At 48.3% G+C, this 27,233-nt stretch overlaps 11 protein-coding genes across 11 annotated transcripts; 5 read left to right on the top strand and 6 right to left on the bottom strand.

Moving 5' to 3' along the window:
* Positions 1 to 405: 405 nt before the first annotated feature.
* On the bottom strand, positions 406 to 2,255 carry I302_103118 (uncharacterized protein; the record flags this gene model as incomplete). The annotated part of the gene is made up of 5 exons (XM_019188491.1): positions 406 to 1,005; positions 1,071 to 1,128; positions 1,188 to 1,459; positions 1,523 to 1,987; positions 2,043 to 2,255. The coding sequence occupies 5 exons, from the start codon at positions 2,253 to 2,255 to the stop codon at positions 406 to 408; spliced, it is 1,608 nt and encodes a 535-aa protein (XP_019051369.1).
* Positions 2,256 to 3,037: 782 nt separating this feature from the next.
* On the bottom strand, positions 3,038 to 5,497 carry I302_103117 (uncharacterized protein; the record flags this gene model as incomplete). The annotated part of the gene is made up of 12 exons (XM_019188490.2): positions 3,038 to 3,233; positions 3,314 to 3,429; positions 3,504 to 3,586; positions 3,645 to 3,761; positions 3,839 to 4,043; positions 4,101 to 4,441; positions 4,500 to 4,569; positions 4,628 to 4,820; positions 4,874 to 4,904; positions 4,960 to 5,051; positions 5,116 to 5,296; positions 5,365 to 5,497. The coding sequence occupies 12 exons, from the start codon at positions 5,495 to 5,497 to the stop codon at positions 3,038 to 3,040; spliced, it is 1,758 nt and encodes a 585-aa protein (XP_019051368.2).
* A 764-nt stretch (positions 5,498 to 6,261) lies between these two features.
* On the top strand, positions 6,262 to 7,754 carry I302_103116 (uncharacterized protein; the record flags this gene model as incomplete). Its single annotated transcript, XM_019188489.1, has 8 exons — positions 6,262 to 6,552; positions 6,612 to 6,723; positions 6,787 to 6,888; positions 6,937 to 6,998; positions 7,060 to 7,317; positions 7,372 to 7,430; positions 7,497 to 7,576; positions 7,633 to 7,754. 8 exons carry the CDS (start codon positions 6,262 to 6,264, stop codon positions 7,752 to 7,754), a joined length of 1,086 nt encoding a protein of 361 aa, XP_019051367.1.
* Positions 7,755 to 7,839: 85 nt separating this feature from the next.
* Positions 7,840 to 11,379, bottom strand: I302_103115 (uncharacterized protein; the record flags this gene model as incomplete). Its single annotated transcript, XM_065869618.1, has 18 exons — positions 7,840 to 7,911; positions 7,975 to 8,040; positions 8,092 to 8,562; positions 8,625 to 8,696; positions 8,756 to 8,899; positions 8,962 to 9,103; positions 9,158 to 9,199; positions 9,263 to 9,376; positions 9,455 to 9,474; positions 9,534 to 9,635; positions 9,680 to 9,752; positions 9,810 to 9,832; positions 9,881 to 10,142; positions 10,200 to 10,432; positions 10,489 to 11,002; positions 11,060 to 11,135; positions 11,192 to 11,227; positions 11,292 to 11,379. The coding sequence occupies 18 exons, from the start codon at positions 11,377 to 11,379 to the stop codon at positions 7,840 to 7,842; spliced, it is 2,550 nt and encodes an 849-aa protein (XP_065725690.1).
* Positions 11,380 to 11,832: 453 nt separating this feature from the next.
* Positions 11,833 to 13,924, top strand: I302_103114 (uncharacterized protein; the record flags this gene model as incomplete). Its single annotated transcript, XM_019188487.1, has 4 exons — positions 11,833 to 12,118; positions 12,178 to 12,586; positions 12,651 to 12,996; positions 13,049 to 13,924. 4 exons carry the CDS (start codon positions 11,833 to 11,835, stop codon positions 13,922 to 13,924), a joined length of 1,917 nt encoding a protein of 638 aa, XP_019051365.1.
* Positions 13,925 to 14,820: 896 nt separating this feature from the next.
* I302_103113 (uncharacterized protein) lies at positions 14,821 to 16,010 on the top strand (the record flags this gene model as incomplete). The annotated part of the gene is made up of 5 exons (XM_019188486.1): positions 14,821 to 14,890; positions 14,958 to 15,208; positions 15,278 to 15,307; positions 15,367 to 15,664; positions 15,727 to 16,010. The coding sequence occupies 5 exons, from the start codon at positions 14,821 to 14,823 to the stop codon at positions 16,008 to 16,010; spliced, it is 933 nt and encodes a 310-aa protein (XP_019051364.1).
* Positions 16,011 to 16,429: 419 nt separating this feature from the next.
* I302_103112 (uncharacterized protein) lies at positions 16,430 to 17,329 on the bottom strand (the record flags this gene model as incomplete). Its single annotated transcript, XM_019188485.1, has 1 exon — positions 16,430 to 17,329. The coding sequence occupies one exon, from the start codon at positions 17,327 to 17,329 to the stop codon at positions 16,430 to 16,432; it is 900 nt and encodes a 299-aa protein (XP_019051363.1).
* Positions 17,330 to 18,057: 728 nt separating this feature from the next.
* On the top strand, positions 18,058 to 19,567 carry I302_103111 (uncharacterized protein; the record flags this gene model as incomplete). Its single annotated transcript, XM_019188484.1, has 2 exons — positions 18,058 to 18,784; positions 19,152 to 19,567. The coding sequence occupies 2 exons, from the start codon at positions 18,058 to 18,060 to the stop codon at positions 19,565 to 19,567; spliced, it is 1,143 nt and encodes a 380-aa protein (XP_019051362.1).
* A 198-nt stretch (positions 19,568 to 19,765) lies between these two features.
* On the bottom strand, positions 19,766 to 22,900 carry I302_103110 (uncharacterized protein; the record flags this gene model as incomplete). Its single annotated transcript, XM_065869617.1, has 9 exons — positions 19,766 to 21,542; positions 21,597 to 21,710; positions 21,771 to 21,787; positions 21,857 to 21,985; positions 22,042 to 22,338; positions 22,397 to 22,476; positions 22,530 to 22,685; positions 22,738 to 22,793; positions 22,842 to 22,900. 9 exons carry the CDS (start codon positions 22,898 to 22,900, stop codon positions 19,766 to 19,768), a joined length of 2,685 nt encoding a protein of 894 aa, XP_065725689.1.
* Positions 22,901 to 24,723: 1,823 nt separating this feature from the next.
* I302_103109 (uncharacterized protein) lies at positions 24,724 to 25,743 on the top strand (the record flags this gene model as incomplete). Its single annotated transcript, XM_019188482.1, has 1 exon — positions 24,724 to 25,743. One exon carries the CDS (start codon positions 24,724 to 24,726, stop codon positions 25,741 to 25,743), a length of 1,020 nt encoding a protein of 339 aa, XP_019051360.1.
* A 369-nt stretch (positions 25,744 to 26,112) lies between these two features.
* On the bottom strand, positions 26,113 to 26,775 carry I302_103108 (uncharacterized protein; the record flags this gene model as incomplete). The annotated part of the gene is made up of 1 exon (XM_019188481.1): positions 26,113 to 26,775. The coding sequence occupies one exon, from the start codon at positions 26,773 to 26,775 to the stop codon at positions 26,113 to 26,115; it is 663 nt and encodes a 220-aa protein (XP_019051359.1).
* Between the last annotated feature and the right edge of the window lie 458 nt (positions 26,776 to 27,233).

Raw genomic sequence — 27,233 nt, 5'->3', positions numbered from 1 at the left:
GAGAAGAGTCAAAGCGGATAATACTCAATGCTTTGGACCTTTCTTCCTTTGACATGAAGGTCAAGCCGTCCATAGATCCATGTATCCCGTATACTACCGTTTCACACAAGCTACTGTGAAAGTGAACTATCAGGAATGGAAATAGTTCATGCCATGACACTGTACACTTTGCTGGACTATGAAACCATGACTTCGGAAAGTCAGTCTCAGAACACAGATACATTGAAGATTGGCACGAATAATTCGACTAATGACGACTATTTACGACTAATTACAGAAAAGCTACTTTGGATGTGACTCCTAGATATCCTCGTCTGCTGCTCCACATGCCGCTTCGTTTGGAAGACCCGATAGATCGGACGATCACACACCGGTGTGAAGCGTATCCGTTCAACTCGTCACCATCTACTCGTCCTCGTCTTTCTCGACGACAGTGGTTCTGAATTTTCTCGCAGGGACACCTCGATGATAAAGAACGTCAAGCTCTCGGTATGACCTGTCCTTGGTCTCGGGGACCAGGAAGAAGGTGAATATGAAGACCATCACTGAAGTGCCGAACCAGATGAAGGCAGCCTTGCCTTTGAGATCCCACGCGAGCGGATTAAGAGAGTAGGAAGAAAGGTAGTTTGAGCCCACGGCGGCAACGTAATATCCCGCTCTGGCAACAGCACATGTTTGGGCTCGTAGTTTCACAGAACTGACCTCTGCAACTATTGAGAAGGTGACAGGACCAATAGTGAAGCCATATGACGCGAAGACGAGGATGAGGAAGGTCGCCTGGATCCAGAAGGATGCTGAATTCTTGGAAGCGACTGAGACGATACCGATCAAGACTAACATGGTGCCTTGGAATCCAACACCCCAAAGGTACAAGGTTCGACGACCAATTCGGGTGATAGCCCAGAAGGCGGCCGTGACAGCGATCCATTGAATAGCGGTGTTTCCGAGGGACAACGCGAAGGCATTGTTTGGATCCATACCAGCTACCGTAAAGAAGTAGGTGGCCTTTGAAACCAACAGATCAGCTCAAGCGTGTCCACTTGAGACGTCAAACCTTGTGTTATACTCACATTGTTACCGACTAAGAGACCAGACCAGTTTTGCGCTGCGAACAAGAAGCACGCAACACTATTTACATCGCCGTAAGCGGTCATTCTAAGGGATAAGCGTTGATTGCGGCCACTCACATGGTACGTCTGAGGTGTACTCCTGTGAAGATTTGCTTGTAAGAGGCACCTTCCACTTCTTTCTGCTCGATTTCGATAGTACGCTTGATCATGGCGATCACATTCTTGGGGTCTCGTGTAGATTTGCCTTCAAGTCTTCTGATGGTCTTCTCAGCTTCCTCCATACGACCCTTTCGAACAAGCCACCAAGGTGATTCGGGAGCAAAGGCTAAGATGGCAATCAAGGGTACAGGCCAGACCCATTGAATTGCAAAAGGAATTTTGTATGCCCACTATGAAGATCTCCCGATCAGTCAAAGATATCTCGTTCTTCGCAATGGGTGGATATGACTTACTTTGGTAGTACCGTTTCGGAAGCCATAGAGGATACCGGCAGTGATGAATTGACCAGTGCACCAACAAGACTGGTTGTACATCGTAAAAAGACCTCGCAGGGGTAGTGGAGCGATCTCGGAACCATAAGCTTGCGCCAGAGCGTTGTAGAAACCCCATGGAAGGCCACATAATAGCTGGCCAACAAGGAGAACGGGAAGAGTCTCAGCGAAGAAGGGGATGAAGATAAGACCGATCATCGCAGCGAGTGAGCCTAGAATAGCTTTCTTGTAACCAAAGATTGGTTGAACATAACCACAGATTAGAATACCGATGAAGGCTCCGATAGTCGAAGCGTTGTTGAGGGCACCTTGCCATTTGGTCTCGATTTGATAGGTACCATCTCCCACAGGGACACCAAAATGCCGTTGAAACGCGGGTTGAGCCATGAAGTTCCCGATCAGGGCATTATCGTATGCTTCCATGATCTGTAATGGGACATATGCGTCAGCCAAGCGCATGCGCCCCGAAGTCCTGACCTACAATGCAGAATGAGACCATGAAGGACCAGAAGGTTGCTTGGGGGTATCTCTTTAAAGCCTCCAGGACGCCCATATGTTCTTGTTCTTCAGCCAAGATGGCCTCGGCCAAATAGGCCAAGTTCTCCTGGTGGACGACATGTTCGGGTGCGTATTCATCGTGCGCAATGACATCTTTCTCCTTGACGTCGTCGGCGTGGTGTGGTGAAATGGACATGCTGGGCTGTGATTTTCAGGTGGGTGGTTTGAGGATGTTGAACTTGAAGGACTATAGGGTTGGGTTTTATACGTTTTTGGCAAACCCTCTCCCTTGTCAGACCGGGAGTCCCACAGGCTGAAAGTCCGGTTCCCCATGTACCAAAATCCGGGGCTACGTACTAACTTTTGTTTCAGTCACTTGACATGAGTCTGCCCGATTTGAGGATAGGCGTGCCTGAATATCCGCTCGCAGCACTGTGACTCATGATGGTCTAAGTCCGGGTGACTTGGACCCCTGGTCTCAGAAAAATCCGGTGTAGGGAAGATGTAAGTCTTATGTCCGGTGATCGTGGCACCCTGACAACGATCATAAGCCGGTGTTTGTCTTACCTGCGTGCTTGCGTTTTATGTTATGTGGCAGTAGCAGAAGGTCTGGGAGTCTCGGTCCCCGTATGCCATAGCAAGTCTGAAGTGTTCAACGGAGTTCTTCAGATCTCGCCTCGCAAGGACCGCCCAAAGATTGGACCCCCGATCTCAACCTCAAACGGGCCAGACCTTTCTTAGTTGAATGGCCCGTCCGTTCGAGGATTGCGGGGCATGCCCCAAAGAACAAACGATACTTCTTCCAAGAATTCATGTAGCATTTGATCCGGCCGATCTCAAGCTGCAAATATCCCTCAGCCATCTCAAGCTATAATGTATATGTGCATGCGATATGGTAGTTCTAAGTGGTGTTGCGATCCTGAATTTATGGCTACATATATGCCCACAAAACTTCGCGCTCGGGAATGTGGCCTTTACCTAAACAATCTCGGCCGTGGGCGACGGCTTTACTCTTTCGATCATCTCGACTTGCCCTTTGTAGGCATTTCCATGAGTCATCGTAGGATTCTGCACATCCCCACAGAGCAGCTGAAGAATCTGCTCTTTCGCCTCCGCATCCTCAAGAGCTGTGTTCGATTTGAAGATTGTATCCATCTGTTCCAACGTTCGACCTCTGGTGGCATAGCAAACATCAGATTGACCAAAGTTTATTCGCGAGTTTGGGAGTAGTTGCATGTAAGTATGTCCACTCACTTGGTTTCGGGAACGAAGAAAAAGGTCCATACACCAGATGCAAAGGAGAATGCAGCGAAGAAGGCGAAAGCGCCGTATCCATCGGTTGCGGTGATCAGTGGGGGTGTGATGAGACCCTGAAAGCAGAGGCAAACGAAGGTAGGAATTCGGTTCCAAATCGTACCAGATATCCATCTCATCTCTCACTCACGATAATGAAGTTGTTAATCCAATTTGAAGCTGTCGTGAGTGCTACCCCCTTGGCCCTACGACTGGAGACGTGAATCTCGGCGGCTGCGCGAGGAAGTCATCAGTGGAGGCCAATTCAGGCAAGCTGAGATTGCCTACTTACGCATCGCCCATGGCACAGGACCCCAAGAAACCCCATATGACAGCATGACACAAAAGATGAAAGCAACCCCAACCCAAGCTTGCGTTGTGTGAGCGGCCCAGTCGTCGGAGTAAGTCCCTGCGGAAAGAGGCTACTGATCAACAGGCCGCGATTGAGGTGGAATGAGACTGCGGAATGAGCATCGAGATACTTACCTATCATGGCTGCAACAATCGAGTGCGACACGATGAGACCGGTAGATCCAGCAAGGAGGATAAATCGTCGGCCTACCCGATCCAGCACGAAGAAGGCTACGATGACCGCTACCAATTGGGCGATGTTCAACACACCACTAAGCGTGAGCTGAAGCTCGTAGTCGAGACCTAGTTGCTGAAACAACGAGGGAGCGTAGTAGACCAACTGCTTCCTCAGGTCAGTATTCCGTCTTCGTAGTTCGAGAGATACTGCGGCACCCACAGCGTTTATACCGGAAAATTGTTGGAAAAACATCAAAATCACTCCGATCAAAGTTTGGCGGATTGTTTGTTTTTTGAACATATCGATCCAGCTCACGATCTCCAATTTCGCCTCATCGGCGGTCGAATCGCCTTGTAAGGAGGGATGGGCGGCGACTTGGACCTCGCGATTTCGAATAGCTTCGGCTCTGATCGTGATCCACTCGGCTTGAACACGAGCGTCAGTCGGAGGCAGTCCCCGAAGTCGACATAAACTGTCTAAGCAATCGTCGTCGCGACCCCGTAAAGCCAACCATCTAGGGGAGTATGGCAACGAGTAGAGGACACCAACCAAGACCACACCTAGAAAGTCATTGCAAAGTCATTAAGGGTTCCAATGGAAACGCATTTACAGACTCACATGGTGCCATTTGCACGGTGAAAGGGAGTCTAAATGACCAGTCACCTTGAATATACCGAGACCCATAAGTCTATTCCAGCATGGTCAGACAGGTACGAGGTATTCTTTGTCGTCCGACCAAAACTCACGATGTAGTACATTGCCACCGCTCCAAACACGATGGCACCTTGTTCAAGCACCAGCATGGCTCCTCTGATGTTCGGTGGGGCGATTTCGGAGATATACATTGGGGCGGTCGATGACAGAATGCCCACTCCAATACCTCCGATGAACCGACCCACAACCAACTGAGCGAAACTGTAAGAAGATGCTTGAAGTATGCTGGGGCCGAACTGTCAGTCCCCATCCTTTACAACAGGAGATATGCTACTTACGCTCCAATGACAAACCAGACAGATCCGACGACTTCAAAATTGGACTCAGCGCTCGACTCTTGGAATCTCGCTAGCAATCAACTCACCGATAGACATCTTCCGTGACCACTTGTCCGCCACCCATCCAGCTGAAAGAGCACCCAGGAAAGCTCCCAGCTCCAGAAGGGCAGTCATGACCCTGTAGAACGAGACTCACATTCAGCGTCCACCGGTAATTGAGACATAAGAATTCCATAACTCACCCTTTGTTGAGGCTCGCGAATGAGTTGGCATCAGGATCGGTTTCAGGAAATTGGGCGAGAAATTGCGGCATCGTCAAGCATATGGAGAGGATACCTTGATCGAAACCAAATAGAAGACCCCCGATACAAGCCGACAGAGAGGCGAGAAGGACCATTTTACTAGCGTAAAGATCCTTGAGGCCTGTTGTACAAGGCAGATTTAGCCAAGTGCCTCCCTGTCCAATTCCCTCTAATTGGCGCGCGACTTACCAGAACCACCGAATGACTCGGCCAACGCTCGGTCATCGTACACCAGAGACATGGTGTCTGGATGGACTTGCATTCCTTTGGCTGTTATTGTCTGTGCATGTTTCCTGTCGGGTGCATGTGTCGCGCGGCCCATATTGTTGAGGTCAAAAAGATCTGTCTGTCCTTTTTGAAGTCGAGTTACTGCAGTGGTCGTCGCACTACTTTATTGCTTGATGTTATGTAATTATGGTTTTGGTGAGATCACTGTGTAGCACAGTAGCATGAGTGCTTTATATATGATATCACGGTGCAAAGGGATCTGGTGGCTGCCTCGATGGACCCTTCACTTATGTCCGGTTTCGCTTTTGACAATTGAACAGCTTGTTGAGTAGCCGTAAAAGTGGAGGTGTTTTCGCAGGTGACGTTGACCATTTAGTAGTCGAGTTACTTACTGAACCCCTCATGAAGTGATGCTAAGCCTGGGGTATCCCGAGTCGCCTCACAGACTTAGTCGGACCATCTCCACCATATGAGAACAACATGTACGTTATGACGCTGCGTTTTCGGTCTTTTACATCCCTATCCTCCGCGGGTTCCACCCATCGCTTGGAGCGCCAATGCGCTGTACTTTTAGCGAGAACCGGGGTTGTTCAAGTCCACGTCCGAATCACCTTTCCCAGATGACCGATTTTGAACCGCAAGTCCGGGTCTCAAAAGCACGTTGCGATTCTGAGTGGTTGCAACGGACTTTTCTGGTACGTTTATCCCACCGGACTTATGATAAGGACACAATCATCGGCTATCACCAGAAACGCTTTGGTAGATATGCGATACCGTAGTATATAGCTAGTCGATGCAACGTTGAAACACCCATCCCACAATTCACATCATTACTATCATACACCTACATCAACAACAATGACGTCTGCCACTGACCGTAAACTAAAGGTTGCTCTTTTTGGTCTGGGACGACTCGGTGCTATTCGAGCAAATATTCTTGTCAACCTCCAACCCGATATCGAGCTTGTCGCGGCTTCAGATCCTAAACCCGGGGCTGAGCAATGGGCTGCTCAGAACCTTCCTCCGACTGTTCAATTTTTCGCTGATCCGGTCGAATGTTTGGAGAAAGGTGGTGCTGAGGCGGTCTTAATCTCCACTGCTACTGCGACCCATGCTCCTTTGGTGTTGAAAGCGCTTGACCTTGGTCTGGTGAGTGCTTGATGCGCATCTTTGAGTGAGATCATGCGAGTAATCCTCCTCTTCCATAGCATGTTATGTGTGAAAAACCTATTGCCGTCGATGTTGAGACAACCAAGAAGGTAGTGGAGAAGGCAAAAAGCAGGCCTGAACTAAAATTCTTGGTCCCTTTCTGTCGACGTTGTGAGTTGCGGTGGAAACGCCCGTTCAGGTTTTGCTTCTTTCGTTGACTATGACATGCTTTAGATGATGATTCCTACCGCTCTTTGAAGAAGCTCGTCGAAGCAGGGGAATTGGGAGAGATACATGCTGTAGATTCCACATGTCTAGATCAACAAGATCCCACTGGTGAGTACTCTTTCAAACGTTTATCCTTTGCGCTGAGTTATGGTACAGGCTTTTTTGTCACGTTCTCTGCCCAATCCGGAGGTATCTTTGTGGACATGGGTGTGCATGATGTGAGTGATGTCTTATAAAACCGATTCTCAGCTCTCGATTGATCTTGTCATCCATTCTCAGATCGACATTGCGAGATATTACCTCGATGTGACCAAAGGACTTTCCAACCCCAAAAAACAAGTCAACAAGGTGTTTGCTTTAGGCCAGACCGCTGTCTATACCGATCTGAACAAGTACGGAGACGCCGACAATGGTTTTGCTTTGGTCGAATTCGCAAATGGCAAATTACTCACCTTCCATTTGGGTCGAACACTTACCAACGGGTTCGAAGGTGCAACCCGAGTCTTCGGAACAAAGGGTTCCGCAGTCGTTAATGGAGTAAGTGACGGTGAACATGGATCGGATTGATGCTGATCTGTCACATATGACTAGAATTCCTTCGTCAACCGAGTGGAGGTACGTGATCAACATGGAGTGCGGACCGCCACGACGTGAGTGCCCGTCGCTATGTGCGTGGGATGACGAGGTCACATGGCGTGCTAACAGCACATCATCAGGCCCGACGCATTTGTTCTTTATGAGAAATCATTCGTCAATGATCTCAAGGAATTTGCTACCAGCATCTTGCATGACAAGCGTGAGTGATGGTACTCTCTTCCAGGCTTCAACTAATGGCCCATCCGCCAATCATAGCTTTAACTCTGACGCCGGATGATGCACTCGAGGCTGCTAAGATCGCCACGGCTCTGCAGTATTCCTTCAGAAAGGGTGTGCCCGTTTACTTCGACGAGGAGGGAGATCCCATCATGGAGTAGGTAGGCTATACAAGGACTTTGGTTATCCGTGCAATTTTATGTAATTACAACACATGCATTATCAGGTTATTTGCATTTGACATGTTTACCTAGGCTGAAAAGTATTTGGATTGTCGCCTAACGCCTCCCACCAGTTTGTTGTGGAACTATCTATTGTCTAATCAAGCAGAAAAACTTTAGCCAGATGACCTCGAAAAACCAAAATACGTGAAATGCTCACCGGGGTTTGGTTATTGGTATTATTGAATACATCTTGCAGGATCATTGGGTCCCAAAAATCGTGCAGCTAGACACGTGATCAGTCTTCAGCGTAAAATGAACACGATGTGACACCCACCAATGAATCTGTCATTGCCTGTGTGCTGCTCGAGAATTCGTTCGTCGGTGCATCAGACTGACTACCTTGGTAGCCAAAGGAGGACGACAACGAGTTCATCAAGGCTTCCGCAGCTTGGGCGGCGGAAGGGGACTCAATGGTTTTCGTTGTTTGCTTGTTTTGACTTGCCCGTTCGACAAGCCTGGTACGCCAACCCAGAACCTCAACGCTTTCTGGGTCATCCTGATCCTCAGTGTCGTCTCCCATGCGAGCACCCTTTGTAGCATCCAATTTGGCCAGAGCTCGGTTGCGAAGTTGTAGAAGCCACTGAAGGTTTTTGACTGGTCTCGGAGATGATGCACCGCTTTGAATGAGCATCGTCATCAATCGGATGGCAGCTTCAATTTGGGTCATCGCGAAGCCAGTGAGAGGATTGTGCGGATCACGCAGTGCAAGGGTTCCAACGCATACAGCGGAATTGAAGACGTGGTACTGCGATAAATTTGTCACGTCAGTGCGGGTAGATAAGGCTATGTAGGCGAGGGGTAACTTACCCATAGATGCCACTGTCTTGTGCTGACTGTCGGAAATCGACTGTGAATGTCCGCCACCATCGAGATGATGACCTGAAGATGCGGAGCTTTCGATCAGAGCCTGTCTATACCGCAAGTGCATGTGAACTCACCCCGCAACGTTCGATGACAGCGAGATACGATGTCGCATAGGCCGATCGTACTCGATCCTGCGTGTCAGAGTAAAGGACCCTTGCGAAATACGGTCGATGCAGGAAGATGATGGTTTCGGATATGTTCAAGGCCAAACTAGTTTGCTGGAAAGAGGGATGAGCCATCAATACAAAGACCATAACAACACATGGCCGATCGAACGCACCTGAAATGACAGCGCCATGGACCTTCGCGAAGGCTCGGGCGAGGATTCAATGGCGGTGATCGAGTCCGGAAATCTTGAGGGCGTCGCCAGCATTGCTGCTCTGCAACGAAGTGAGAATGGTAGATTTTGCTCGAATGTGCAGCTATACACTTTGATAAGATTCTCGACAAGTCAGCAGCAGCTAGGGACCACTCACAGCCGTTGATGGAGATCCGTAACAGTTGAGTATGGCGGTCTTCTGACCTTCATGGCCATGTTGAGAATTCTGAAATTAGCAATGCCATGGTCGATTGATACTCACTCTCCTGACAGCTGTGATAGTTCATATCGCAGAATGGTATAACCTTTCTCTCCAGAAGGAGACAGGGGTATCGTTGGGAAGGCAGTGTCACAGTGTTCCGGGTTGATAGTGCACCTGTTACACATGAACGAGCAAGTATGTGCTCGTCAGTTAACCGTGTGCATATGTGCAGGTTGTATCACCCCTACTTACGGACGAGAGAAACAATGCGCCTGAACTCAAAACAGTCATTATAGCTCTTCCTCAGACATGATTGTTCACTACAGCTCACCTGGAATGTATCGGCTGCATTGCACTCCCAAAACACCTTTCTTCGCTCCTCCACCACCTCTTGCGGGAGGTTCCATCGTGCGCCGTCGCGGTGCATGCCCATCTTGTTCCTGCATCAGCTTGGCCGGTTTGGACAAAATCGCTCACTGCTTGAATGAGTCTCATTGTCAAGCCCCACAGAGGCCACGCGTAATCACCTCGTCTCCCCTTATCCATGTGACTAGGGTGGAAGTCAGTCTCGCCAAGCACAGTAGATCTGCCTATGAAGCGGACTCACAGATGATAGTGGGCCATGAGATGCTGGGAGAACAATAAGCCGTGACTCTACTATTACTCAAAGGAACTCACCAATGTCTGTACCGCCGGAATCGTGTTATTGGCAAAGAAGTTTCCTTTAACCAATGCACGCTCCGAGAGATTCAGCCATCCTTCCGCCGACGGATCATTGTTTGGCATTTCCAGATTATACAGTGTACCTTGAGCTAGAAGAATGAACACAAGAGCCAGTTCTTGGGGGCTCACTGGGTGGACTAGATCGTCTACATGTGGAGTCGGGGGGTATAACCGATCGAAGATCTTTTGCAGACCTGGTCTAGGAACGACATCGTGACTGACAAGGAAGTTGAGCGACAGGATTCTGGCTGAACAATTGGACAACGTGACTCACTGCCAAGCACAGTATCGGTAATACGAGTCTATCAGAACGATAGCTTCCTCCTTGGCAGGTAGCTTCGATAGCAAGGTTGCCATAGAAACATAGGCAGATACATTATTGAATGGAAAGCAAATGGGAGAAAGTGTTTGAGGAGGAATTGTAGGTAACGTGCCGCTGCCTGGTTGGAGTTTAGGCGATGTAGCTCGGGAAATCGAGGGTGTATCTGGTATCTCCTGGGTTTCGGACTAATTATCATCATAAGCCGTATGAATCAACATAGTAAATGGCAGAGATTTCGCACATCTTTGAGCCACTCGCTTGCCGCCGTCGGACCCAGGTACTTTGAACGTCCACCATGGCTCAAGACTAGAGTACCAAAGCCCGTCTCCTCCGCAGCGGGATCATCTAGGTCAAGCGCTATACTGTACCCCGAGCCGGACGCCAATCGAGGCACATGCGGCTGCAAAAACGTTTGAGGATCTGTCGTAGTCGTTCCAATACTGCTGGCTTCTGGTATTTCGCGCTTATCGATGTCCAAGGATCCCACTGGATCGGCCGTTTGGATTGCGGGGGTGAAATGGAGAACATCGGGTTGGGGCATCCAAGGATTTGAGACGAGTGGTGCAGCCGGTCCAAGCGTCAGAGAAGGTGCCGTGAGATCTGAGGCTTCGGCAACCCGATCGATATGTGGGATTTGTGCAGGGTGGCGAGCATCAGTGTCAGTAAAGGATGAAGAGTCATCTGCTACATCCGGGAGTTGATCCGGAAGTTGAGATCCGGAACTGCGAGCCTCCTCGCGTGAGGGGGATCTTTGGCTAAAAGATATGTCAGAAGGGAGAGACAAAGCTGAATCGTTTCGACGATAGACTGACTTTGGCAGCGACCTGCGGGATTGACCTTCAATACATTGATCCTCACGGTGTCTTCTGACACAGTTCGAACATGGGACTATTTGCCCATTCATATCTCAGTTTCTTCCATACATCACTCTGCTTGTGACCTACCCTGACGGTCACATTTCATTTTCAGCCTGCGACAGTCTGAATATCCGCATACTCATTAGTGTCTGACTTGTTGCATCTCGCGATGAATGGCTAATCTCACCTTCACAGCTATAGTGGGGACGCTGTTTCCGTTTTTTCGCGATTTTCTGCACATCGGAAGAACTAGGTGATCTCGGACGCGGGGCCATTGGTGTGATTACGGTTCCGTCCGCTTCCTTTAGATGTATGTCCGGTGCTCGTTTGTTGATGAAGTGAAGGACTTAAGCAGTGATGAGATAGATGACAATGTAAGTGATCTGTGGAGTGGAGGAGGTGAATTGCTGGTGAGACAGACCGCATCGGGTTTTTTGGGGGATGATCACCGGATTTGTTTTTTTCTCGACGGACTTTTCTGATGATACCGGCCTGTCTAACCGAGCTTCCTTCAACCCCCCTTGATAGCAATGTGGGGTAACGTTAATTCCGCGTTTTGCAGTTTTGCAGTGTTGGTACACAATTTATCTCCACCTTTTCCGGTCTGTTTGACATACAACGGCGAAATTACTGTGTTGATACGATATAAAAGGTGTTGACAACATGGAACGAGAGGAGGGAAGAAATCTATCTCATCAGAACTCCTACATCTTCATTTGCAAACCAAGATGTCCCCTGTCGCTTTAGATCACACCAAACCAGCCGTAGCCGACCTCAAAGCGAAGGTCGTTGAAGGTCATGTTGAGGTTGAGAGATCTCCCAAGCTCCCTCTCGCTGACAATTACATGTACGACTTCAAGTACAACCACTCTCTTCCGACCATACAATATCTTGGGCAAGATATCGCCCAAGATATCAACCCGCTCAAGGAAGCTGAAAATATCGTCGCTCAATTAACAGACATCCTCGGCAAAGGGGACGGGGCTGCATTCGCCGATCTGTTTCTCGAATATGGTGAGTCAAGCTTTTTCCCAGCAGTCTTCATGCCCTTGACTGATTTTCTCTGTGTGCAGGTGTTTGGAGGGATAAGCTCGCTTTCACTTGGGATTATCGAACCTTCAACTTCAAGGAGAACATCGCTCGAGCAGCCAAGGATCTCCTTCCCACCACGAAAGCCAGCAATCTCCAATTCCTCACACCCGCTCCTGCTATTCAACGACCATATGCGGATCTTTCATATCTGCAGTTCGTGATCTCTCTCGACACTGAATTGAGTAACGCGCATGCGGTGGTCAATGCAGTCCAGACTGCTCAAGGATGGAAGATTTGGACATTACACACAGTCATCGAGTCATTGCACAACTTTCCAGAACTACCACCTGCCGACGGACACATGACTGGTTCAATCAGGTGGGAGAAGCAGCGAGCTCAAGATGATGATGAGATTGAGCCCGATGTGGTGATTGTTGGCGGTGGTCAAAAGTAAGCATCACACTACACCTCTGTCTCAAAGCCGCACATCGCTGATGACATGCATGTCTTGTAGTGGTCTTGCCCTTGCAGCTCGGCTCAAAGTGTTGGGCGTCAAGGCATTGATCGTAGATCACAGCGCCGAGATTGGCGAGGTATGGACCAAGCGATATGAATACCTTTCATTGCATTTCCCCCACTGGGCCGACCACTTCCCTTACTTCCCGTATCCTGAGCACTGGCCCACTTATACGCCAGCTCAAAAGCAAGGTCGATACATGCAATGGTACGCGGACGCTATGGAGCTTGCTGTGTGGAACAGTTCCAGTGTGGTCAAGGCCGATCAAGACAGTGATGGCAATTGGACTGTCGAGGTTAATAAAGGTGGTAAGGAGGTACGAACGCTTACACCAAAGCACGTAGTGAGTGATCATCACGATTCAACCGAAATCATTGAGCTAATGCCTCGCCCAGGTTATGGCTACATCGCTTTGTGGTGTGCCCACCATTCCAGTCGTACCTGGCATTGCCGACTGGAAGGCTGGTGTGTACCGACACTCCACCGCTCACGATTCTTCCCGAGACTTCGTCGGCAAGAAAGTCCTAGTGGTCGGCACCTCATCTTCCGGTTTTGACACCGCATATGACTGTGCTCGACGAGGAATCGACGTTACTCTCCTACAACGATCTCCTACCTACATCATGTCCTTAACGCACTCAGTGCCTCGAGCTATTGGGGGCTACGCTCCTAAAAACGGAGTTCGACCTGACTTGGAAGAACAAGATAGATTGGCGTTTGCTACACCTACCGGACCGGCCGAGGAGCTCAGTCGACGCAACGCTGAAACTCTTGAAAGATTGGACAAAGAGCTGCTCGACGGTCTGCATGCGAAGGGCTTGAAGACTTGGCGGGGTCAGAGAGGAACTGGAAACAGTACTCTCGGTCAAACCAGAAACGGCGGGTTCTATTTCGATGCCGGAGCATGTGAACAGATCATCAATGGGAAGATCAAGGTGGAGCCTGGCTATATCGAAAGGTTCACCGAGGATAAAGTCATTCTTTCGGGTGGAAGGGAGAAACACTACGATCTTATCGTTTTCGCCACTGGATTCTCCAATACTATCGATTCGGTCAGAAATACGCTCGGTGACAAGCTGGCCGATCAGTGCACTCCCATCTGGGGTGTTGATGAGGAGGGTGAATTCAAGTCTGCGTACAGGGAATCGGGTGTACAGAATTTGTGGATCTTTGTTGGATACTTGCCATACACTAGATTCCATTCCAAGAGGCTCGCCATTCGACTCAAGGCTTTGATCGAAGGTATCTCTCCTGCTCCTTACAAGTCGTGAGATGTTCACCGCTACCAATGGTTACCTATCTTTTCGTTCTCGCACTTGTACTTTCTTTTTCTAGATATTGATCCTTTTCGATAGACTGCCAGGACGGACAATGTAGTTTCACTTGCCATATACTCCTATGCAGACCGGTACAATTTAGGTTTTCGAGTACAGCCAGAGGTCGAAATCGATTGACTGGGTCCGTAATGCAAACACAAGCCATTGACCACTTCATTCATCTCGTCTGTAAGCAGTCTTCGCCGTTGTATGTTCACTGGTCCATTCAACTCCTCAAGTATAAAGCCAGCCACGTTTAAAACTTCTTTCTGGAATTGCGTGTAATTCAGCTTGCTGATATATCGGTAGAGTTTCCGCTCAAAGCTTGGACATCGACATGACAATCAAGCATGGAATCACGCGAGTTTTTCATGGTCTCCTTCATTGTGTTATGTTCACGTTATCCTGTGTTGGGTGTATAGTATGCTCCACATGGCGCCGGGCCGGATGTTCCGAAGTTGACTGACAAGTTCCAGATCTCATGCCTGTACTTTACAGCATGAACCGGAAATTCACGATTATCGGATGGGCACGTCATGATGTATGTCGATGATGATTTCTGTCACAAATGCTCACTGATAAATCCGGGTCAATCATAAAATCCGAGTTGTTACAGTTCATAAATTGGGAAAGCCGAGGTACTTTTGCACGTCTGGCAATTACCAGCAGTCGGACTTAACAATTTATGTCCGGTTTTTGACCGAAGGAAAAGCACTATGATGCCATTGTTGAGGTCCACTGTCCTACAACCTCAAGTGTCATGGCTCACTATACAGGTATATATATATCGCGTAAACAATGTTTCGATCCGACCTCAAATCTGGCTGTAAATCATCTGAATCATACGTGCAATGTCTTCTTCAAGTGCTCCAACCCATTTTACGCTCAATACTGGCGCACAAATTCCAGCTGTTGGCTTAGGTATGTGGGGAAATGGCAGCAGGCTATCCGCGGTGTATTCCTGCTAAATGATTTACGTCACTTTCAGGTACTTGGAAGTCCGAGCCAGGCGAGGTCACGAAAGCTGTAGCGTATGCTCTGAAGGACGGGTACAGGCATATCGATGCTGCGTTGATTTATGGCAATGAGAATGAGGTTGGGCAAGGAATCAAGGACAGTGGAGTCCCACGAGAAGAGATCTTCATAACAAGTAAGCTATGGAACACACATCAGCCCAATGTCGCAGAGGGTCTGCAAAAGACTCTCGATGCTTTAGGGACCGATTATCTGGATCTTTACGTAGGTGTCCGAAGCATATACACGCAAGTAATCAATTCACAGCTGACGTGAATATCGTTTTATGTGTAGCTCATCCACTGGCCAGTACGACTCGTCCCAGTGAGTCACCACATTGATAAATGCAGGACGAGCCAATCTGACCTCCCCCATTTACTTAGAACGAGTCACACGATTTACTTCCTGTCAACCCTGACGGCTCTCGTTCGGTGGATCGCTTGTGGGATCAATCGGAAACCTGGAGACAGATGGAAGAAGTTTACAAATCGGGCAAAGTCAAGGCTATAGGAGTTGCCAACTGGTCTATCCCATACCTTGAAGAGCTCAAGAAGACTTGGACGGTAGTTCCTGCTGTGAACCAAGTCGAACTCCACCCATTTTTACCTCAACATGCACTCAAAAAGTACTGCGAGGATCTTGGTATATTACTCGAAGCTTACTCGCCTCTGGGATCCACCGGTAGGTTTGGTATCATACAAAAGCGTCCCTCTGATTTTCGCTGAAGCGACTATGTTCCTCAGGTGCACCCATCATGTCGGACTCCGAAATTGTCGAGATTGCCAACAAGAACAACGTGTCCCCCGCCACTATACTCATCAGTTATCACGTCAACAAGGGAACAGTTGTCCTACCAAAATCCGTCAGCGAGAAACGGATAACAGACAACAGAAAAGTCATCAAGCTCTCAGAGGAGGATATCGCTAAGCTTGATGCCCTTGCCGCCAATGGTAAAGCTAAGCGTATCAACACGCCTTTATGGGGTTGGGATCTTGGTTTCGACGATTGGTATAGCCCTAAGAAATAACGAGGGAATTGGATTGATCGTTGGGTTGCTTTCTATGCATTGCGTAACTTTAGTGTAGATAATTCAGCTTGTCCAGACATGCGAGACTTCGGCTTAGTGAAATTCATGCGTTTGAGCACATGAAACCTGCATATAGTCCTCAATGATGAGTAAGCCATATACAAAACTTGCACGATACATAAAGAGGATTCATATGATCCCAAGTCGGGAAGAAGTCGCATTCTTTCCAGTAAGTCTATGTGATTCGCCTTGCTACGCATGATCGAACGCGAGCCTAGGGAGCCATAAACTCGCCACCCCGGAACTTGGTCTGGTTGTTACGAGCTCATCTACGCTGAGAGGAAAAAGATTTCCGGGTTGTTATTATAACTCGTGTGGGATATTGAGAGATGTATTGGCTGTAATGCTCACCAAGTATATCATTTCTCGTGCACATAATCCCTCCAATTGTGCTCCTCCTCAAACCCAAGTACCTTCCTAGCCTTCATATTAGTTAAAGGCGCTTCGAAGTCCTCCAATTCTCTTGTAATCTCGACATTCGGGGATTCTTTAGCCAAGAAATCCTTCGTCTTCTCCCTCAGTGTGATCGTGTTGTTGGTTGCGTTAAAGACTTGGAAACCAAGTCCATTTTTGAGGAAAGCACAATGACATAGTTTACCCAAATCCCTCGCATCGATGTAACTCCAAGCGTTCCTCTTTCTGGAAGGTGGATCGGCGAGATATTTTGGAAAGTTCAATGCGTATTCGTGCGGTTCAATGACGTTACCGATTCTAAACGCGTAGATATCCGTGCCCTTGAACCTCCTTGCGAAACTTCGGGCGATTCTCTCTCCACATAATTTGCTAGTCGCATAAGAGTCTTCAGGATCACAGTCGTAGGTGTCCTCTTCTAAGGGGAATGAGTGATAGTCCGATTCACCTTGGGTGAAACACACTCCATACACCGTTTCTGAACTAGCTATGATAACCTTTTTGATCCCTAGTTTACATGCTGCTTCAATCACATTATATGTTTGTTTTACATTTGAAGCGAACATCTCGCTATCGGGTACTAGAAGATTTCGCGCGTATGCCGCGAAATGGACGACCGCGTCTGGCTTGGCTGGAGGATGAGGGAGTGAATACTCGGACATCTTGAAATGGGAAGTAAAGGCATTGAAGACTTGTCCTGAGTCGGTGAGATCGGTTTTGAGCGTATAGACATCTGGATTGTCGAGAGGGACGAGATCGAGGTTTAGAACTTGATGTCCTTGGCTGAGGAGATAAGGAATGGCATGTTTGCCTGCTTTGCCGGAGCCGCCTGTGAATACGATACGCATGTCTGAACAGAGAGTGTTTTAGTGAGTATTTGAGATTGCTGAGGTCAAATATGATCATAAGGTGAAGAGGAGAGGATTGGTGGAATTCGGCTTTGGCTTATATATATAGTACCAGAGCATGGTAGGTCTGTTCTATTTGGGTCATAGACGTCATCGGAGTATGTACTTCTCCGGCCTCTGACGGACCGGCAATCGCGTAACGTCAGGCGATTGAAATCAGGCTACGAGCAGTCAGAGTGCTTGGGAATCTGATAAATGCGATCCCACTACCTCTGAAAGACAGTGGGTCAAGTAAACGATATTGCAATGACATAGCAATAAGTACCATTCGACCTTTCATTTGTTGACCATCGTCGTCGTCGATATCGCTAGCGAGCTTTGATGGCCGCTCAACTTTGGATCTCGCGTTGTCAGAGGTGTCTTCTGTGTCGCGTGGTCCTGAGAATCACTCTGGTTGCTTCCGATGCTAGCCAGCATGTGCCTCCGGATGCTTGTGTCCACAGAAGATAACGAAGATGAGTTTGAGAAAATCAATATTTTACACCTTTGTCACCGGCCGGTGCCTGAGGATCTCATTCAGGATTCTTGATGGGAACGTGGAACCTGTCCATCGCTCTGGAGCCAAGTATAGCCTTCGAGATTAGACTTTCTTTGCTACCTTAGGCTTAGCAGTAGAGACAGCTTATCTCTATTCATCTCGGATCCTCTCCCCAGCTATCTTGCTCGTCATGGCATCCACACTCAGACCAGGCTCGTCCAAGAGGAAGTTTCTGGAAGACGCTCCCGATGCGACTCTTCTCAAACGCAAGAAAGCAACGGGCTTGGACTCACCTTCATCCCCGAGTCAAGATACATCATCGACAACCGTCATCAGCAATGAGCAGGCAACATCCTCGTTCTCCACCCCACCTACAATCATCCCAAAGTTCCCTACGGCATGGTTAGAACCCAATGCCGTGCCCACCGATTACTATCGAGCCATCACCGAGTACTCCCACTGGCCTCCCCTACTTTTCAACTTCTCATCCAGCTCAGGTGTCAGACAACCAAGTTACTTCGCTCGATTCGCTTTCGCAAAATCCATCAAATTCGTTTTCGGTCATCCGCTAGACTCTGCACTCGTGAACCCGAAGTCCCATCTTGATGGTAGATCCACCCCTCAACCCCTTGTCCAAGCATTCAACGCTTCTGCGCAAGGTCACGAGCTATATACCTCTCAAGGTTACGAACTAAATCATGAAGGGGGCTTAGATAAGCGAATGTACGCAGAACTCGAGAGGCCTGCCTTGACGGTCTTGAAGGATAGATTTTGGAAAGAAGCTGCCAGCCATCGGAGTGTCGATCATACACTTTCAAGAGTTGGTGTAGAAGGAGATTGCAATTGGTCGAATTTAGATCTCCAAATAACTACACAACAATTCTGTGAGATCCGATCGGTCGCTTCTTCCGACAGCAGTGAGGTCGGCCTACGGGACCTTTTATGGGACACCAATTCCGCGATAGAATGGAAAACAAGACATGCGTTCACACATGTCAAGAGGATTGGTAGCTATGGTGAAAGGCAAGGAAGTCGCGATTGGCTCGGGACCGAATGGAGAGATATATCATGATCGTCGACTGGTGACTGCCATGGCACGAATCTGCGTCCAAAGTTGGGAAGACATGTTCCATCTGAAATAATGCTCTGCTATCATAAGCGACGGTGAGCAATTTGTGATCTTCAAGCACACTGGTCCTGGAGTAGTCACAATCAGCAATGTATATGGTTACCATTCCACTAATCTCGAACATCTCGGTACGTCATTCCGTCCATGGAGATCAGAAACGGTTAGGAAATTGGAGGAACTCCGGAAGGAGTATAATGGACCTTCTCTTGTCGATCAAAAATTGCCAAGCCATGTCAGTGTAGTCACAGAAGCTCAAGTCTGGGGAGATTGCAAGTCGAAGAAGAGGGAGAAGATCGTCTTGCCCAGAGCGACACCTTGTGGGACTGGATTATTTGGCGCATGGGTGGCGTTAGCCTTGGAAGACATAACCAATGGAAAGGAAAGAATCCATGAGTATCACTTAGTACACGAGGAAGGAGGTGAGGAGCTGAACAAGAAGGGTTTGACGCGATTGGGTCGAGGCAAACTCAAAGAGACTCAAGTTACGGTCGATTTACAGGAGGGCGAGACCAAGGAACTGTATGAAGAGGAGCCCGAGGACGAAGAGGATGGCCTGGAGGTGGAAGAGTGAGCTTGGACAGGACTGGCTTGGCTGGGTTAGGCCTGATGATTAATTCTGGCACACGGCATGCATGCCAATTAAGTTCTATATTCCCTAAGTTGTCTCATTATACTTATTTTTACTGACTCGATCATAGGGGTTAAAAATACAAATCAATCTATAGATTTCGCCGGCGAAAATCCTGTTTACTTCCATCTTCTAATCATTTTAGTGATCTCCCTCGATTCTCCTCCTTCCAGCTTTGATATGTAAATGGTCTCTTTCACCTATCATGGCTCTTCTAGAGCTTGCTTGACTGTTTTGCAAAATACTGATCCTGTTATATCCACCACACATAGCGTTCTTGTCTCCTGAACAAGGTCTGTTACATTCGCTGTTGGCCGCTGGTGAGGGGCTCACTAAGGCAGTACCACAGAAACACTGAGTTCCGTATTCGACACCTGCCAATGTGTATCCTTTACGAACACAGATGGCGATACACGAAGCGTACGTCATATCTGGTTTCGACTCGAAGATATTACCATTCAAGACTCGTTTAGACGATGTATCGGCGTAACAGCCTCCGGAGATCCAGCCTGCAGGAAGGGACGTAGTGGCAGCTGCTGCTGCAGAGCTGGTGGTGGAACTCATGATGGACGAGCTGGAGGAGGGTTTGCTTGAGTTGGCCGCTGAACTCGAGGTGGTCACCGTGGTCGACGTGGTAGGTTTAGCAGAGGATGAAGAGATGCTGAAAGAGGTCAAGCTACTAGAGGAGAATCGAGAGATCGAGGCTGAAGCGGAGAAAGAGCTTGTGCTTGGCACGGTGGATAAGGTGGATGCACTTGAAGAGACTGTAGAGGTGCTAGAAGCAGCGATCGAAACGACAATCGAGGATGATGGAAAGGCCACAGTCGCTCGTGATGAGGAGGCTACGCTAGAGGTTGAAACTGACGTGGAAGATGATGGCGAGCCAGACGAGAAGGCGGATGATACTGCCAACGAACTGGTCGATAACAAGCTGGTTGGCGAGCTGGAGGATGAGGTGAAAGACACGCTAGATGATGAGGTGGATGCTGAGGAGGATGGAGTCGCGAAAGATGAGCTAGATGATGGTGCTGTAACCGAAGTCGAGGCCGAAGAAACCATTGAGCTGGATGAGGATGCAGTGGGGTCACTGGCAGTGGATGAGATCGAAGTCGACGACGAGTTGATGATAGCTGGTTCCGAAGATGTGGGGATTGCCGATACACTAGTTGACGTGATTGTGGCATTGATACCACTCAAAGTCGCAGTCGATGTGTTGTCAACGGAGGTGGATACCGTAGCAGAAGCGAATGCAGAGGTGCCGGTGATGTTAGGAATAAGCGCGTAGACATTTAGTCTGTCCGATCCACCACAGACATGAGATTTGTCTCCCGTGCAAGCGACATCACAACCTGAGCTTGCGGAAACCAAGCGAGAATTGGCGTCTCCACACCAACATTCTTGACCATATTCTACACCGGCGTAGACGTATCCCCGAGAAGAACAAGTCTTGACACAGTTCTGGATGGTGTTGTTAGTGGAGGTGAAAGCTCCGCCATTCAAGGCTCGATTGGATTGATCATCGACCACGCATCCAACGTTTGACCAACCATCAGGTACCAGATTATCTGGAAGGAATGTAGCTTGCCCGTTTGATGGGGCATCAGCACTTCTGAAGACGTTGATTCGGTAGGATCCTCCACAGGTGCTCCAGACATCTCCTGCACAGGTCATCGAACAGTCGGTCGCAGGAGCCGGATTGAGGTTGGCGGTATTACTGCACCAACACTCTTTGCCGTATTCCACACCCGCAAAGACGTACCCCTGTGAGTTACATTTGGCGACACAATTTTCAATCGTGTTGTTATTGGCATCAGTAGATGACACACCTCCGGGAAGAGCACGAGGATAGTCGGTGTCGACCATGCAGCCAACAGCCGTCCATCCATCTGGCAAATCAGTGGCGGAAGAGTTTGTTACGCTAAGCAAGTTGTCAGCCGATTGATGTCGCTCAAACCTCCGAGGAAGGACTCACGTGCTACCAGCTGGGTTTGCAGAAGCTTGGAAGATATCATCTTGGGCTCCGTCGGCAAAGCCCCAGTTGTCCCTGTAGTTGGGTGGCGTGTCTAGGTTCGGAAGATTATTGCCGCTGAAACGTTACAGGTGGTCAGCATGAATTCTACCATGGTCAAGAACAAGGTATACTCACTCGGCCTGCCAGAGATACTGCATGGATGGAGAGACAAGATATCAACATACGTTCATTATTGAGATAATAGGTAAGCATGGACTCACCATGGGTGTCTTGGGTCCTTTCACACATTTCGATGGGTTATTATCGCACTTGTTGGGGACAGCACCTTTCTGTACGGTATTGGCAGAGTTGGTTTGACCAGTAACCTGACAACGATAGGCGATATTGTACTGCAAGGAGATTAGACCTGCATCGACACTTATTTCCCACTATGATCCAAACTTACGATTTCATATGGATAACCTTCCCCCTTTCCTCCTTGATGAATCCAATTCCAAGTACAGATACAACCGCCGTCAGGACAGGGTGGTAGTCCAGCGGGGATCTGATAGCTAATATCCCGCTCCCATACCGAATTCTGGTTGACACTGATAACCGTCATGTCGTTGGGCTGGAGAGACGAGACATCCGAGGTATAGGCAATAGCCAAGGCTGATCCACCAAATAAACTGTAATCTACGGTTCCATTATAGGTGTTCATGACGTGCAATGCACCGACTCCACTATATTGTCCCCCATCGGGCTATTCAGCGACGTCAGTGAGGTGACTTATGGCGTCAGATGAATGTGGTCTCACTTACTTTACAGGCATACTTGTATTTGGCACTGGTGTCAGAAGGGTTACCTAGCGAAGTCTGAGCCCTATTACATGACACTTCACCTGCATGTCAAATCAGCACATGATCGTCACGGCGTACTATCGAACTGACTTACCATTATAAGTACCACCCGAAGGAAGCTCCATGAAGTCACCGGCTTTAGGAGGATATCCCAGTAGACCGTGACCAAACCATTGAGAAGTGGTGAAACCGTCTGTCTGCCTCAGTGGGTTTACCGGCTGATTGTTGTTATAATTATTATTCTGAGGATCTGCAAAGGAGGTCAATTGACTTCGAAAAGTTTTTCCAGGATCCAAACTCACCATCGGCTTGATATGGCCAATTCAGACCGAACATTCCTTTGTCCCATAGCGCAACACTACGTGATGTCAGCGAAGGCGATATGATCTGAGGACCGTGAACTTACTGGGCATTGACTGTGGTGGCGCAAGTAGCAGCCGCCAATAGTAACGTAGCGAGCTGCATATCGATATTGTGATTGGTGTTTGTGGGTATGATCAATCAATGACCAGCGGCAAGATGTCGATTACACGAGACCTGTCAACATCGCGTCTTCTGTTGAGGTATATATATATACAAATCTCGAGAACATTACTCCACCGACTTTTTTGTTCATCGATCACATTGTGTTTCTTTACGTCAGAGGAATGTCAAGGGTTTCGGAGATGGCTCAAAATAACCTGTCAACGAGGTTGTAGGTGAGAGAGAGCGGGTGGAGAGAGATACCAGCAGACGAAGAAACGCCAATCTTTAGCCATCCTCAAAATTAACCATAGATGGCTAGGCAAACAATCAGGGACCATCGAACTCTTCTTACCGGATTCCACTGCAGATCATCAGTGCCTTTGTGCCGGAACAACTTGATTTACCGAATTCGGTGGCGTATTTTCAGGGTTTATCCAAACCTTGTATTATCTGGAATGTCCAACAAGCGACCCAAGTAAACGGAAGTGGTAAGTAGCTCAGAACGTTCCAAGAATAATCATTCATGCATTTGCTTTCCCCCGGCCACAACCAGCACCACGTCTTGGTCGCAAAGGCCGTAATCACCGCATGTCTCGCATTTATCATCTACTTAGTGATTCTTATCGTTTCAAAGTTCTTCGTGTCTCGCAATTATTGCTCCAAATCAAAGTGACTAGTGGTTTACGATCGCCCGGTGTATAGACCAGGACCGAGGTCCCTCTTCTCCAAACGCAACATCCGAAGAACTGGCTCGTCCCTGATCATTCTGGGAGTCTTCCAAACATGGGCTCATGCAGAACCTGTACTGCCTGGATTTGACACAATTATCGGCACGATCACTCTAAAATCACACTAAAAGCAAAAATGACAGGTCACTTCGGCATTGTTTAAGGACGGACGATCAGGAAATTCATTATGCTGGGTGAATTAGAAGCTTTGAGCGCAAGTTCTACCTCAAACGGAGTTTCAATGCTGATCATGTTTGCCGTGATGCGATGTGACGTATTCCAAGCATGCTAAGTGATTCTTAGCCGAACCATAGAGAAACAAGCTTGCGATGACGGCTTAGTAGAACTGGTCGCTACCAAAATCTCTAAGGTAAATGGCTACAACGACCACCGCAGGAGGCGCAAAGCGAGGGGTACTCAGCGAAAAGGGCTGTTCTGATTGATAAGAGCGAGCGGGAATAACAAACCGGAATCTCGTGCTTTGATGCTTCTGGACTGGATTGGTCGTGCGAGGTATCACATAGCCTCGTGGCTAGTGTCTGCAGGGAGAGCTCTCGAAAGTGCATGGTCCAGTTTCGAAATGCAACCGGAGAAACGATTGTCTGATGAAAGATCCGGATCCAGATCCGGCGCGTACTGTTCGGAAACGCGTTGATCGTGAAGCTGAAGGGGGTGGACTAATCACTCTAGTATAGTTGTACAATATGTGCATCTGCTTCTCAATACATCGCTCTACTTTATGAGCCGAATGATACTACAGAGTACTGGTAGATGCATGCCTAACAGATGTGATGATGCTCGTTATCAAATGGTTGTCTGACGTCATCCACTTTGAATGGGCGATCGATGCGTCACGCGCGATCATCTCATAAACCTCAACGATGAAACATATGTTATGGGTTTCAAGTCACGATAATCAGCCTACAACAGCAAAAAGCATACTCTGAACGCAATCTCGTATCTGAAAAGTCTATCGAGCTTGACCCGATACTAGCCAAGAACTCCACCTCCTCCATCTCGTTGCTTTCCAGCAAATTGCTACCGAACATCCTCGTCCGCTTCTGCTCTAGAGCTGCTGCACGATTTCCCGCAAAAATGTCTCTTAATCAAGCTCCTCGCCGGTCTACTCGCAAAAGGCTCCCTTCGCTTGACCCCAAGCTTGAGTCTGACATCTCTCCTCCAAGGAAAATACAAAAGATCAAAGCAGAGTCACCGATCTCCAAATCGCCTACAAAAATCAAATCTGGAACATCCCCACAAACACTCAGAGCCAGAAAGCTCAAAGCCCACGCTAAGGATTCTTTAGATGGACCGTTCCCTTCCTTTCTACGACCTACTCCTTCGGAATGCGCCCTTGCACACGAAATCCTAAGCTCGTTGCATGGGCCTCGCAAACGACCGAAAGTGGTAGTAGCGTCGAAGGATCGAGCGGGATGTGGAGATAGTCCATCGGTTTTAGATGCGCTTGTCAGAACGATACTATCTCAGAATACAAGTGACAAGAACTCTACAAGAGCAAAGATCAATATGGATCATGTGTATGGGGGGAGTGATCATTGGGAGGAGATCGTTGCTGGAGGTCAAGAGAAATTACAGGAAGCGATCAAATCTGGTGGACTGAGTCAAGTGAAGAGTAAAGTGATTCTTCAAATCTTGGCACAGGCAAAGGATAATTATGGGCATTACTCTTTAGACCATCTACACAAAGCTTCAACGGAAGATGCCATGGAAGAACTTTTGGGATTTGATGGAGTTGGACCGAAAACGGCAAGTTGTGTGTTGTTGTTCTGTCTACAAAGGGAAGACTTCGCGGTCGACACACATGTCCAGCGAATCACCGGCCTACTAGGATGGCATCCCAAGAACTCCTCAAGAGAACAGACATATCATCATTTGAATAAGAGGATACCGGATGAACATAAATATGGTTTACATATATTGTTTGTTACACATGGGAAAGTCTGTGATGAGTGCAAGGCTGGAGGAAAGGTCGCTGGGAAATGTGAACTTAGAAAAGCTTTCAGAGAGCAGGTGGTGAAAGGGGAAGTGGAAGAGCCGGTCAAGCAGGAGGTGAAGGAGGAGATCAATGACGAAGTGAAGCAGGAGGAAGCGTAGATGGATACGTTTCAAGCTTGGTATGTTTACGTCTCACCCCTTCCGTGATCCAAACCCGAACTCACGATCGAAAATTCCATTTACAGCAAATCGAGTACAACTATATCACACTTCCCTCCCCAGTCATCTCATGACTTTTCACGCATCGCATGGTACAGGCTTTTACGGCATCTCTTCTATCATAGCATCTCGGTTGTACTGGGGTTATCGGCGTATCGTTGCAGGTAGCAGGGCTTGGTGTGAGGGGATCTACGGAGAATGGGGTGGAAGAGGTAAATTTGTTATGTTTACAAACTTAGAACAACTTTTGATATTGTAGAAGTCACAACTCACCTCCGTCTCAGACCATACACCAACGCAACACGCTCCCTAGGACTTGTAGCAACTAAAATCACTTGTATGTATCGCATCTTTCGACGGGTCAACGAGCAAGCGATAGCTATAGTCTGCGCAGTCTTTGTGAGGGGCGATGCTAACGCTAGATTGTGATCTCTCTAATGTTCCCTTCGACGGTCCATCTAGATAGATCCCTGCTCTGTGTACTATCCAATCCAAATCTTTCGCTTGAGTCTCTAGATATTCCATAACAGCTTCGTTATCTTTATGTTGACCATCAAACCCCCTAGCAATGGTGTTTCTAACGATCCACAGAACCGGTGATAGAGAACCTTGATATGGTCTACTCAGTCCACCTGCTTGATACAAGAACCTCTTGACTCCTTGTTTCTTCATCGACGGGACGAGCTTTTGCATGAACGCGTAGTTGATCTTAGAGTCTCGCTGTGCCTCCTTGTCGCCCAACATCGACGCGACAAAGTCGACCCCCTCTACGAGCTTATCCGTATCAATAGTATCGATGTCGTCTACTATAGACCCTTTCCATACTTGCACGTCCTTCACTTGATCCCCTAACTTCTCTGGAGATCGAAGTAATACTCTCACTCTATGACCTTCCCGCAATGCGATGTTGACAAAGTGTTTGCCAGTCCCGCCGGTTGCACCGAGAACAAGAAAAGTGAAGGACTGGGACATGGTGGATCGCTGGTGTGATAAAAGGGGTGATACGATTTGTCTGGTTGCGGAGATCCGAGGAAGATTGCATATGTGTCTGAACAGTGCCTTATATCTCTCAGTCTTTCAAGTTGACGACGTCGATCAATCATCTATCGAAGCCGAGGTTGAGAAGTTTGATCGAGATCGGGCACCGAGGTAGTCACCATATGCACATGTGAAGTTTAGATGTAGAGAGGCCGTCGGGCTGCTGCGTGATGCGCATTGAACGAGCAGATGGAGAAAAGATGATCTTAGCCCGAATGCAGATCTCGCACCGCTTTTCAGAAGATCGGTCTCATCATCACCGATCACTTATTGCATGCATAGCAACCACCACGGTGGGAGGAGAAGGATTGCTTTCTCGACATTCCATGTGAACTCTATATGGTCAGTCACGTGATGTGGCTGTTCTCCTTGCATGTAATGTTTTTCAGAGT

The sequence above is a fragment of the Kwoniella bestiolae genome, chromosome 1 (assembly GCF_000512585.2).
Source record: "Kwoniella bestiolae CBS 10118 chromosome 1, complete sequence".
Taxonomy (NCBI): Eukaryota; Fungi; Basidiomycota; class Tremellomycetes; order Tremellales; family Cryptococcaceae; genus Kwoniella; species Kwoniella bestiolae.
Note: the sequence above shows the minus strand (reverse complement) of the source record. Positions and strands in the feature narration are given on the sequence as shown.